General features: G+C 40.0%; 1 protein-coding gene across 1 annotated transcript in view; it reads left to right on the top strand.

Annotated features, from left to right (window-relative positions):
* VEGFD (vascular endothelial growth factor D) overlaps nucleotides 1–7630 on the top strand; it is a 39012-nt gene extending 31382 nt beyond the window's left edge. The window contains exons 5-7 of the mRNA XM_003805717.5: nucleotides 417–517; nucleotides 5866–6061; nucleotides 6967–7630. Coding sequence (XP_003805765.1) covers nucleotides 417–517; nucleotides 5866–6061; nucleotides 6967–7093 — 424 coding nt within the window. The 3' untranslated portion in view covers nucleotides 7094–7630. The remainder of the gene's footprint in view (nucleotides 1–416; nucleotides 518–5865; nucleotides 6062–6966) is intronic.
* Nucleotides 7631–13644: the final 6014 nt, after the last annotated feature.

Genomic DNA, 13644 nt, shown 5'->3' with positions numbered 1-13644 from the left:
ATTTTTTAGTAGAGATGGGGTTTCTCCATATTAGTCAGGCTGGTCTCGAACTCCCGACCTCAGGTGATCTGCCCGCCTCGGACTCCCAAAGTGCTGGGATTACAGGCGTAAGCCACCGCACCTGGCCCGCTCCTTTAAAATCTTAAGTCTTCTCACATCCTTATCATTTTGTGGTGAGAACATTTGAAATTTACTCTCTTAGCAATTTGGAAATATAAAATACATTATTATTATTGACTATAGTTACCATGCTGTGCAATAGATCTCAAAACCTTATTTCTCCAAACTGAGTATAAAAAGCAAAAAATAAATTTAAAAAATCTTAACTATTATCTACTCAGGAATTTATTTAATGTTCCAAAGTTTTGATTATCCTTGAAAGCTTTTAAATCTGGTTCATTGTTTTCTTTTCCTAGTTGTTCCCATTCCAAGAAACTCTGTCCTATTGACATGCTATGGGATAGCAACAAATGTAAATGTGTTTTACAGGAGGAAAATCCACTTGCTGGAACAGAAGGTAATGATGGTAGTAGTAAAATAATAACAGTAATAATAAAAGTAGCAACAATAGCAGCAACCGTTATTGAGTACTTAGTATGACCAGACAATGTTGTAAATCTTTTATATGTTTTAACTCATTTAATTCTCACAACAACCCTGTAATGTACTATTGTTATTTCTTTTTTTACAATTACAAAATGGACACACCAAGATATCGAGTAATTTCCTCAAGGTCACACAGCTGAGAGTGATAGAAGTGGTCAGATTCCAGAACCCTCTGTACCATAATCATATAGTAAGTCCATCAATGCATCACTCTGCTTTTTAATCTCAAAGAAAAGCCCAGAGTGGTTGGAGCATCCTGAAACACTGACATTGAAAGGGGATGTTAAACTTGAATGAAAGCTGCTTCAGAGCTAAATACTAGTCAACTGCAGTTTACTAATTTATTTGTATAAAAGTCTCACAGGAACATAAAGTAATTTTGGACTTGGTTTCTGTCAGCTGCATCATATGAAAACACGCCAGTAATTTGAAAAAAGAAATGGGGAATAAGAGAAAATTTTTCTGGAATTAGGGCAAAGCAAAAGCAAAATATGGCTATTGGTCTAAGGGGAGCTGGGAGCAAAATGAGATATACTCAAATTGTCATTGCTCATAATCCGTAATTCTGTAACTTTGGGTGATGAACATTTGCTTGAAAATGAATGCATTTTAATGTATTTTCCAGAGAGCTTTACATGGTTCCACCAAAAAAAAAAAAAAAGAAAGAAAAAAAAAGTCACAAGTAGTCATGCAGTTTTAACCTTGCTTGTTTTAAACTATAATCTATAAGCAAGAACAGTAAGGGCTAAACTCTAAGAAATCTGTCCTATAAACTGTAAATAGCAACCTACTCTCCATTCTTCTGCCTCTCAGCTTCCTTCTAAATGTTTTCACGAAAGCTCAGCACAGAGCATGTGGGGAAATTTAATATTTATGTGGTTTAAATGCCCATGCCGATCTTGAATGTTCTTTACACCCTTCCCACCAAGTGTTCAGCCATCCTCTACCAGAACATACATCAGTTATTTGGAGACTCACCATCCAGTGAGGCAGCACCAAGGGGTGGGCACACTCCTGTTGTTATACTGAAATGAAATCTCTCTCCAGAACAGACCAGACTGCCCAATGGAATACAATAAGAGTCATATATGTAACTCACATTTTACATTAAAAAGATAAAAAGAAACAAGTGAAATTTATCTTAATATATTTTATTTAATCCAATCTATCCAATGTACTATCATTTCAACATGCAATCAATATAAAAAATTTATGAGCTAGCCTACATTCTTTGTGCTAAGTCTTTGAAATCCAGTGTGTGTTGTACACTTACAGCACATCTCAATTTAGACTCTCTATTTCATGCCCAATAGTCACATATGGCCCATAGCTACCTTGTTGGACAGCCCAGCTCAAGAGCATCAACTCATTAGTTCAGGTTTTACCCTATAGAACCATGTAAAACAAATCTAATTCTTTCTCCATGTGACTCATGTTCTAAAAGTGTTAGAAAATTTTTGTGGGGTTGGCCGGGAATGGTGGCTCATGCCTGTAATCCTAGCACTTTGGGAGGCCGAGATGGGAGGATCACTTGAGGTTGGGAGTTTGAAAACCAGCCGGGCCAGCATGGCGAAATCCCATCTCTACTACTACTAAAAAAAAAAAAAAAATAGCTGGGCATGGTGATGTGCGCCTGTAGTCCCAGCTACTCAGGAGGCTGAGGCATGAGAATCTCTTGAACCTGGGAGGCAGAGGTTGCAGTGAGCCGAGGTCATGCCACCGCACTCGGGCCTGGATGACAGAGTGAGACTCTGCCTCCAAAAAAAGAAAGAAAGAAAGAAAGAGAGAAAGAGGAAAAGAAAAGAGAGAGAAAGAAAGAAAGAAAAGAAAAGAAAGAAAGAGAAAGAAAGAAAGAAAAGAAAGAAAAAGAAAGGAAGGAAGGATAGAAAGAAAGAAAGAGAAAGAAAGTAAGTTACTGTGGGAAGGGCAATATACTTAGAGCTTAAAGGCTCTAGCTGAGGATTTCCTGGCACAAAGCCTCTGAGACAGTTTTGTACGGAGGAGGTTTGTAGGCAGGCACAAGGCATTAAAGGGTAAAGAGAGAGGCAGCAGACCACAGCGCAGTTGCTAAGAGGCATCAGCCTAAGCCAATGGGAAGTTGAAGCTGGGAACCCCTGCGGGGGTAAGTCTTAAATCTAGGTGAAGAGGCTGAGCCCTGTAGACCGTTCATTGGCTGCCTTGGAGAGGGGATGTAGCCTTAGGTGAGGCAGCTTATTTCTGCTGGAGATAATTCTTAGGAAGGCACTCAGCCAGTACACGTGTGTAGAGGGTGGTAAGAAGAATAGGGAAGAAGAGAAGTGCTGTTCTAAGCAGGGGGTATATGAGCACTCAGGGCTGGAGGTGAGAGAACATACTGGAAGAAGTTCAGCATGGTGGGGATATAATGGGTGGGGACATAATGGGGAAGGGGCTGGTTAGATGTGAGAGAAGACGCTGGACAGGCTCACAGGGGCAAAGCAGAAGGACCTTGTAATTCTTGCGTGGGAGCTTGGATGTGATACTAAGGACAAAGGGAAACCACACAACTGGCTCAAGCAGGAGAGTGACAGTACCCATTAGAATTTTAACAAAATCATATCAGCAACAGTGTAGAAGAGGATGCGTTGACTCGGGGCAGGGAAGGAGGCAGGAAACCTTTTGGGAAGTTGTAGCAATGATGTAAGTGAGAGGCGCAGGGTGGACTGGATCACAATTGTTTCTCATTCTCATCTCCTATAAGTCCCCAATGTGGATCAAGTTCACATTCATTTCTCCAGTGGCCCCATCAAATTGATGGGATTTACTGAGCTTACTGCTCACTATACTTTTTTTCCGCACAAGTGACTGTTAAGCCAACTGCCTTTTCTACAGTGACTTCTCTTGCCCAGATGAGCACATTTAGGTTAGTGAATCCAAGTCTAATTTAATTGAGTCTTGTTAGAGTCAGGTCATTGCTCTAAATTGTTAAAACAAACGATATACACAAACACACACACACACAAAAGAATAAATTGAGGAGGTCCCAATTCTGTATTTTAAAATACTTAATATATCCCTTCCTTCTTGAAGAGAGCTACAATTTCAAGAATTTATTTTGAAAAAATTCTATCAGTTTATTGATAAAAATGGTAAAAGGAACAAAGCTGAGAACAGAACATATCATCAGACTCTCTAGGGACGGAAATCAATACATAATACTTCAAGATATCACCCTCAGCTACTTGCTGTTCCACCACCAGTTCTCTTGCATCCAGTTTTTGTTTCTTTTAACTTGGCTATAAGGATGTGAGCACAGACTCTGCCAAACAGCCTGCTGAAGTTCTGCAAACACCTTGTGGATTGTGTTTCCCTAAACAACCCTGTCCAACAATGGCCTTGGGCCTGTCTGAAGTATTCTTAGTGAACTTCTGCTGCCACCTAGTGATCATTGCGAATTTTTAAAAAGCCTTTTTATCCTTTAACAAGTTACTCTTGTCTTACCCCAAAGCGGCATCTGCCTCACTGGCATATGACTTACAGAGCTCACATTTTCCCTCTTCACAAAGTTCAAAATGGAGACTTCTCAGATTTAGCCTTCCAGCACCCATTCTCAAACGTCGTCCATTACAGAACAGTTTAAACTATAAAGTTGAACCGCACGAGATTCTCATTTTGATATGTCATTAAAGTCAGATATTGGCAAGAACATATGGTTTAACCCAATGGCTTGGAATGCTGGATGGGATTCCCAGAAGCTCCATACATCGGCCTGCTTCAGGACCCTTTTATTACACCAAATAAACCCAACAAACATCCATCGAGTGCCTATTTTATATCAGAACAATGAGACCTGCTCCTTCTCCTTCAGGACATTTTACTTAATGGGGGAAACATACAAGTAAACAGACAAATGTAATCAGTGCAAGAAAGAATCGGACGGAAATATGCACAGGATAAGGACACTTAGCTAAACCTGCAGACATTGGGAAAGATGTCAGGGAAAAGGGATGGCAGAAGGAAAGACAAGGCCAAAGGCATGGGACTGGGAGGCACTGGAATATCAGGGCAACAGAAAGTGCTGTCATTTGGTATAAATGGAACACACAGGATATATGAAAGCAAGAAACAGAAGATGAGTCTGTGAGGTTATTACGATCCAGTTCATGGAGGGCCTTGTATGTCCTGGTGGGAAAATTGGTTTTTATTGTGGGAAGGGAACCTTTTAATGCATTCAAAGCAGTGGAATGAAGTGATTTGGTTTGCATTTGTTAATCATGTGAAGAAGAATAGGTTGGAGGGATAAAACTTGTGGCGGTGAGATGAGTGACAGAGCGACAGCCATCTACACAAGAAACACAAGGTACAGACTGAATTGTGGCAGTGGTAGTGGGGATGGAAAATAAAGAACAAATTTAGAGAGGCAGAACTGAGCGGACATGATGCTCAGACTTACCAGAGCCGGTGAGTCAAGAATGATGTCACCATTCCCTAAATGAGGCAAACTGGGAGAGAAGCAGATTTGGGGAGAAAACTACTAAACATGTACGTCCCTCCAAAACCTTCAAGAATGCTAAAGGGACAGAGTCAAGTTCTTCCAAAGTTTCTGTCTCTTCCATTTATTTTGCAATGAATTTCAACTTGTTAATCAGAAATGGATTTGGAGTAGTAGCTATTCAATTGTTTTATACACCTTCTAGAAGAAATATTTGTCAGATGAGTATGTCAAAAACTTCTCAGACCCTCCCCTTTACTTGAATGTATCTTCCAGCAGATGTTGGTGGAATCAAAGTTCATTATTGCTCCTATATCTTTTATACTAGTGTTATGATCTGCAGTGAGGACATGCATTGCTATTGCTACGCCTGGCCTGGAATGTCTGAGGTGTATTTCTACAACACCAATTATTTTGTGTGTCTCTCCTTTTAATCTCCACCAAAAAATGGAGACAGCTAGACTCATAACCCTTAGACATCCTATATTTTATTACTAATACTTGGTTGTGGAAGTTTGCATTTTAAACAAGTCATCAACATAAAAATCTCTAAAAATATTTTATGAAAAATATTCAGCTTATGATATTTTAAAAATCACAAACCTAAGAAAACACACAAACCTGTGTTTGTATTGTGAAATCAGAGGTTAATCTTCCTCACCCTGTGAAAAAATTAGGGGCATAAATCTATAGGAAGGAGATTGGGTGAATCCAATTTACTTACGGATGACATAAAAGATACAATCAACTTTGGTGATCCAATTGCCACACTACAACTATCTGACCAACACGTTTCTGTTTCTCTTTAGACCACTCTTATCTCCAGGAACCAGCTCTCTGTGGGCCACACATGATGTTTGACGAAGATCGTTGCGAGTGTGTCTGTAAAACACCATGTCCCAAAGATCTAATCCAGCACCCCAAAAACTGCAGTTGCTTTGAGTGCAAAGAAAGTCTGGAGACCTGCTGCCAGAAGCACAAGCTATTTCACCCAGACACCTGCAGGTAAATGCCTTGAGTTGTCTTGCCTTTACTCATGACATTTAACGTAAATGCCATTTTAATTTGGTGGGATTCCTTAGTAAGCTAATTTTTCCCCTTGGTGCCTGAGTCCCTTTTGGATAATAGAACAGAGGTTTAGCAGCTAAGGAATAAGCAAGAGTATACCGAGTCATGATTAATCATGAAATTAAGAAAATCAATCCTGCCTGTTATTATGTGTGTAGAGCTTTTTTTTTTTTAGACGGAGTCTCGCTCTGTCTCCAGGCTGGAGTGCAGTGGCGCGATCTGGGCTCACTGCAACCTCCGACTCTGGTTCAAGGGAGTCTCCTGCCTCAGCCTCCCAAGTAGCTGGGATTACAGGCACGTGCCACCACACCCAGCTAATTTTTGTATTTCAGTAGAGACGGGGTTTCACCATGTTGGCCAGGATAGTCTTGATCTCCTGACCTCATGATCCACCCGTCTCGGCCTCCCAAAGTGCTGGGATTACAGGCATGAGCCACCGCGCCCACCCGGGGTTTAGAGCTCTTAAACAACAATGAAATTGGTAAAATTTAAGCAGTTATTAGGATATTGCTTAATAATAATATTTTAGGAAGGGGAGGTTTCAGATCATCAACCTGTTTATTTCAATCTCTCATTGTATATGTCTATATATGTTTGTTTTTTTTTCTTTAATGGAGGGAATATCATTGGATTTATATAGCAAGTAATTTATTCATGAATAGAACACTTGGAGGTTACTGATTCACTTTAGTAGATTTTGAATCCATGTGGGATAACCATGCAGGATTTTATACTGACATTTTAAATACATGTCTGGAAAACTTAATCAAATCAGAGCAGAGTTATTCTTTCGAATCCAGTCATTGATTCTGAATTCTCATCTTTATTTTCTTTTGCAACAGCTGTGAGGACAGATGCCCCTTTCATACCAGACCATGTGCAAGTGGCAAAACAGCATGTGCAAAGCATTGCCGCTTTCCAAAGGAGAAAAGGGCTGCCCAGGGGCCCCACAGCCGAAAGAATCCTTGATTCAGCGTTCCAAGTTCCCCATCCCTGTCATTTTTAACAGCATGCTGCTTTGCCAAGTTGCTGTCACTGTTTTTTTCCCAGGTGTTAAAAAAAAAATCCATTTTACACAGCACCACAGTGAATCCAGACCAACCTTCCATTCACACCAGCTAAGGAGTCCCTGGTTCATTGATGGATGTCTTCTAGCTGCAGATGCCTCTGCACACCAAGGAATGGAGAGGAGGGGACCCATGTAATCCTTTTGTTTAGTTTTGTTTTTGTTTTTTGGTGAATGAGAAAGGTGTGCTGGTCATGGAATGGCAGGTGTCATATGACTGATTACTCAGAGCAGATGAGGAAAACTGTAGTCTCTGAGTCCTTTGCTAATCGCAACTCTTGTGAATTATTCTGATTCTTTTTTATGCAGAATTTGATTCGTATGATCAGTACTGATTTTCTGATTACTGTCCAGCTTATAGTTTTCCAGTTTAATGAACTACCATCTGATGTTTCATATTTAAGTGTATTTAAAGAAAATAAACACCATTATTCAAGCCATATAATTTTATGTTATTTAATATGTTTCCACTCTATATTTATGCTAAAGAAAAAGTGTTTTAAAGAAAGAAAGGAATTTCGAAGTGGAAGGTGCAGGAAGAGACACAAACACTGGACCTCAGTTTTGGGAAACCAAGGGAATAGCTCTCAGAAAGGTTAAGATCCTAAATGAGGCTAAGCAAATGTGACCCAAGAATCCACTGCGAATCACTCTGTGCTTTGAGGTTAAATTGAACTTGACCTGATCCCCATCCCATGGCAGAGGGGAACCCATCCATGCCCTTGACCTCTTTGAGAGTTTGCATTTCTTCTAGCCACTTCTGGCTCCAAGTTTCTGCACTTACTCAAATCTCAGTGTCATGGACACCCCAACTCTCATGGCAACACAGTTCTTCTCTCTGTTCTACAGCTATCACTTTTTGTTTTGTTTTGTTTTGTTTTTTGTTTTTTTAGACGGAGTCTCACTCTGTCGCCAGGCTGGAGTGCAGTGGTGCGATCTTGGCTCACTGCAACCTCTGCCTCCCAGGTTCAAGTGATTCTCCTGCCTCAGCCTCCCGAGTAGCTGGGTCTACAGATGCACACCACCACGCCCAGCTAATTTTTGTATTTTTAGTAGAGACGGGGTTTCACCGTGTTGGCCAGGATGGTCTCAAGCTCTTGACCTTGTGATCCACCCTCCTCAGCCTCCCAAAGTGCTAGGATTACAGGCATGAGCCAGCGCGCCCAGCCACATAAAGCCTTTTTCCTCAAAGTACTCCTACATCTAATTTGTTAATGATGTAGACTTTATTGAAATTTTGCCATAACAGAATTTAGCAGCATTAGCAGATTTAAGTTATGTATTAAATAACTTAAAATTAATCCCTGCATAGTATCTTGCATAGATAGATATGTACATAGACACACACAACTCATTATGGTACTTACAACACATTTGTGTAAATAGTAGTGTTCCTGTTTATCTCCCCACCATACTGTGACCTCATTATGATTGGAAACGGTGTCCTGATCAAATTTGTGTAACCCAACTTTCTCAGGCCAGAACACCCTGGAACAGTACAATCAAAAGGAGAAAGACAATGATAAACAATGGAATAGTAAACAAATGTAGCCCCATGGTAGTGGCATTGTTTGATCCTGGCCCAAATCCCTACCCTTCCTCTGCCAGGGTTTCTAAGCAGTTCCTGAATTCTCCCTTCATTCACTGAAATTCTCTGAAGCCTGGGGCTCCAGGTCCTTTGATGCTTCCCTGGCGTTAACTCTCAGTCCCTGCCCTGGGGACATGAGCTAACCTTCACCTGGCCTTGGAACCACTCCCCACTGTGCTGCCATTGTCATTGCTCTTGTCATTTACTGGTGCCAACCCAGTCACTCCTCTTTTGCCACTGTTCTTTTTGCCCTCACTTTATGACCTTGATGTCAACAGGCTTCTTCCTTCTCATTTTACTGTATTTTTAATCAGGCTTCTGAAAATGCTTGCACATAACTTAGTTTTTTAAAACATACTTGGCATTCGACTCTTTGCTTTGCCTTTTCGTTCAGTTTCTACCACTCCCAACTTCTCCATGATATTTGCTTAAATTCCTTTGAGATCTGGGGCAGAAGACAATTCAAGGATACCACACAATTAAAGGAGTTACTTTGCTTATCCTCGACTGGTAAAAAGAGGGGATGTATCACTAAGGAGAAAAGACCTGAATTTAAGGACAGACTCTGCCACCTAAACACATTGTAAGCCTGAACAATGTCATCGAGCCTCAGTTTTCTCATCTGTCAAATGTAAATGATAATCTCATTTCCCTAAATCTCAGAATTGATAATTTCATTAGAGTTACGATTAGTGAAAAAAGAAATTGAACAATACAATGTACCTTATAGCTCAAAGGAATTATTCTGAAGGAAAAAAGCAAGACTGAGCAAATCTCAGAAGCTTGGGACCTCTGAGATGTTCTTGGCTTATACTGGATCCTTGGATCTGTCCTAAAACCAACTCAAACCATGTTTTGGCTCGAAATGCCTCTGGCTTCATAATTGCCATTTAGATGGAGATTATCATAGGGAATTCTAAGCTAAGCCAAAACTCAATGTGATCTGGCTTTGTGCTTCTAAAACCCCTCCCTCTTCTTCCTCCTTAATTCCCAATTACCATCAAGATCTGCACTTGGATCCCTGACGCTGGGTCAGGATGGGTCTGGTCCTTGAGGGCGGAGGTGGGGTAACTGGCCTGTTGCTTTCTTAGAGTTCACTAGACATTGCACAGGAATATTTGTCATACTAACAGCCCTGGAACGTGAGTTGAAAATCCTCAACTTGTTGCAAAATAAAAGTATGTGAGAAACTCCAAGAGCTTTAAGCAAACACAATAAATGCCAGCAATGCATGATGTCCCTGATTACGCCACAGGGCCAGAGAATTATTAATGTGACAGCACACGTCACAAATCTATGACTAAAACAGTGTGGCAGGAGGCCCTTTAGAGATGGAAACAGATTAGGCAGCATGATGATCAGAGTTGAATGAAGATTAAAATACTGTCTGAGAGACTTGATAAAGGAAATTATACAAACATTACGTTTTAATGCCCTTAAGAAAAGCCATAGTTCAGTGAAAATTGTGAGCTTAATAGATTTGGTCAGCAAGAGCTGGACTTTGCCTAATTTAGTCTTAATCCTCAGTGTGAGAACAATGTCTTGCATATATTAGGTACTCAATAAATATTTAATAAATAATAAATTATTACATTGATTTTGTGGCCAGCCAATGAAATTATCTCTTTAAAAAGTGAAGAGTAATTTTACATAGCTCATGTTTTTCAAACTCAGCTAAATTATATGCATGTCTGAATTATTCAGATGTTGCAACTCTAGAAAGGAATTTAATCTATTCTCAAAATATTTATGAAATGAAAAGGAGCAAAAAAATTCTGTTATTTGACCCTTATTAATGGCTTAATGAAAGAAAGTCTGCCTTTGGTAATTTTATCACTGATATTGTTCTGAAACAGTGGTCAGTAAGCTATGGGCCATAGGCCACTTTCAGCTCACTGCCTGTTGTTTTGGTAAATACTGCTTTATTGGAACACAGTTATGCTCATTTGCTGATGTGTTGTCTATGGCTACTTTTATTCTACAACAGCAGAGTTGAGTAGTTGGGGACAGAGACTGTATGGCTTGCAATGCCTAAAATATTTACTCTTTGGTCCATTACAGAAAAAGTTAGCCAACCGCTTGTGTAAAAATATTTCTTATTTTATCACGTCATCAATGAACATTAAATATAATGAATTAGACTGCTTCTTGAACCCCTATAAGAAATGGCACTTTTACCTGGCCTTGATCGATTGTTGGAATCAACTGGCCTCACCTTATTTGAGTCATTGTGTAGTGTGCAACCCAATGAAGCTAAAAAGTTACAATGATTTAAATTTCAGGTTTCCACAATTCAAATAAAGTCATGGATACATTTATTGATGGGTTCTAGTTATGTTTGTGGTATAGCTCTAAAATGTTAGTGTTGATGGCGTGGACTCTAAATAGAGATAGTGCATAAACATATTAGTTTTTGTTTGTTTGTTTGTTTTTTCTCTTTTTTCCAATGCCCTGGGTAAAGTAAATACTCCTAAAGAGTAAGGGGATTTTTTTTTTTTTTTTTTTTGAGACAGAGTCTCACTCTGTCACCCAGGCTGGAGTGCAGTGGCACAACCTCGGCTCACTGCAACCTCTGCCTCCCAAGTTCAAGTGATTCTGCTGCCTCAGCCTCCTGAGTAGCTGAGATTACAGGCTACAGGCGCCCGCCACCATGCCTAGCTAATTTTTGTATTTTTTAGTAGAGACGGAGTTTCACTATGTTAGCCAGGATGGTCTCGATCTCCTGACCTTGTGATCCACCCGCCTCGGCCTCCCAAAGTGCTGGGATTACAGGCGTGAGCCACCGCACCCGGACCAGGATTTTTTTTTTTTTTTTAAAGCATAAGCCCGCAAGGACAGGGTAAATGATAAAATCAACAGAAACAACAATGTTCTGAAAGCTGAAAAGCACGTAGATAAGTTGTAAATGATGTGGCCGACCTGAAAAAAAAAATAATTTAAGCCAACAGTCTGGAAAGATGAATTCCCAAAAGGCTCAGAAGTGGGTGTCCCAAGCACCTCTAGAAGTGGGAGGGATGAGAGGGGTGCTAAAATGAGGTTCATTCCAAAAATCTGTATAAGAAACAGTTTGATCCCAAATCTTCTCCCACATTCCCTGTGGTGGAGTGACTGCTCCTTCCAAGCCCAGGCAAAAGATGGGTTATTAGTCATTTGGCTAAGGTAAAAGAGAGAGCATCCTGAATGGGGGATGCCTGACATCCATGAGGGCAGGGTGCTGAACTAACAAGAGGATTAAGTGAACGCGTACATACTAGGTGCAACCACAATTCAGGCAGTTGGATCTGTACTGGAAAAGTATTTCTCTAGGGGGAATCTTACCAGCCTAAGAGAAAAGACCTAAAAAGGACTGAAATTAGCTGGGGGAGGGACTATCAAATGGAACAGCCCAAAGAGGTCAACAAGCCCCATTCCTGGGCTCAGACCTCAGATCAGCTCCTTTGTCCCTTTCTTTTAAGTATGAGCAAGCAAGCATGAATTCCCAGACCTCCAGGGAAAATTTCTAACATGAAAGACAGAGAGTAAAACACACAGAAAAAGGCAATTTGGAGGAAACAGAAGAAAACTTCAAATCATTAATAGCCAGGGGATGAGGGAAGAAGGTGAGACAGTGCAACTAATAAATAAAATGAAGGTGTTATTAAAAAAGAAAATGTCAGAGGACATAATTGAGCCCTAGGAAACTAAAACTATTATAATAAATTGAAAATTCAATAGAACAAAAAAGGAAGACAGAGTTGAAGAAATTTCCTATGAAGTAGAATAAATAAGAAATTAAAAGTGAAAAGATAAGAAGGTCTAACATCAGAATAACTGAAGTTACAGGAAATGAGAAGAGACACAATAGGAGATGTAATCAACAATTTAAAAATTCAAGAGAATTTCGAAGCACATGAGTTGGCAAGTGAAAAGGCTCTCTGAGTCCCTAGTCCAAAAGGTGAAACTATGCCTATACCAAGGCACAAAATGATGAAATTTCAGGACACGGGAGACTAAGAGATAATGTATAAGTTTCCAGAGTAAAGAAAAATTATGATAACTTCAAACAAAGGGCCAGGAATCCGAATGAAATTAGTTTTCTCAATAGCAACACCAAAAGCTAGCAGGCTAGAGCAATGCTGCTAAACTTCTGAAGGAAAATAATTTCTGGCCTACTATTTGGCACCCAAACTATCAATAAAATTGGAGGGCTGAAAAATAAATTTTCAGACATTAAAGTTCTTAGAAAATCCCCTGATCTCCCATGCAGTCTTCTTTAGGAGGCTACTGGAGGACGGTCTTCAAAAAAGGGTGCTAAAACGAAAAGGAAGACATCACTCAAACAAATCCCAATATCCTGTGATTTTCCTTGTCTCTCTCTCTTTTTTTTTTATTGCCACGAGAAAACATCAGGTCCTCATTGCCTCTAGTCTAGAGCTAGTTTCTTAAGCTATAATGTGCATACTATCATTCCAGATCTTGTTAAATTGCAGATTCTGATTTAGCAGGTCTGGAGAATCTGAGAGTCTGCATTTCTGACCAGCTCCCAGTTGCTGTTGCTGATCTGCAGCCCCTACTTTAAATTGCAAGGAGGCTTCTGGACTACTGGAACAGCCTAACTGGTCTCTTCTCCAGCTGTGCCACTCTTTCACCTTCCTTTTCTCCAGTTCTTGGAACAATCTTCCTAGGTCAAAGCTTTGATTGTGGTTTGACATTTCATCTCATATTCTGCATCAAAAAGAAGTAACTGCCTTAGTTACTCTTTTCCACCACACTAACCTTTGTTTCAACAGTGTGTAGCCTAAAGCTTATCAATATGAGTTTTAAAAATGCTAGTAACATCTTCATGTTCAAGGTATCTAATTGATTCTTTTATATCCACTGGTGTTT

The sequence above is a fragment of the Pan paniscus genome, chromosome X, assembly GCF_029289425.2.
Source record: "Pan paniscus chromosome X, NHGRI_mPanPan1-v2.0_pri, whole genome shotgun sequence".
NCBI classification, from domain to species: Eukaryota; Metazoa; Chordata; class Mammalia; order Primates; family Hominidae; genus Pan; species Pan paniscus.
This window is presented reverse-complemented; position numbering and strand designations above follow the sequence as displayed.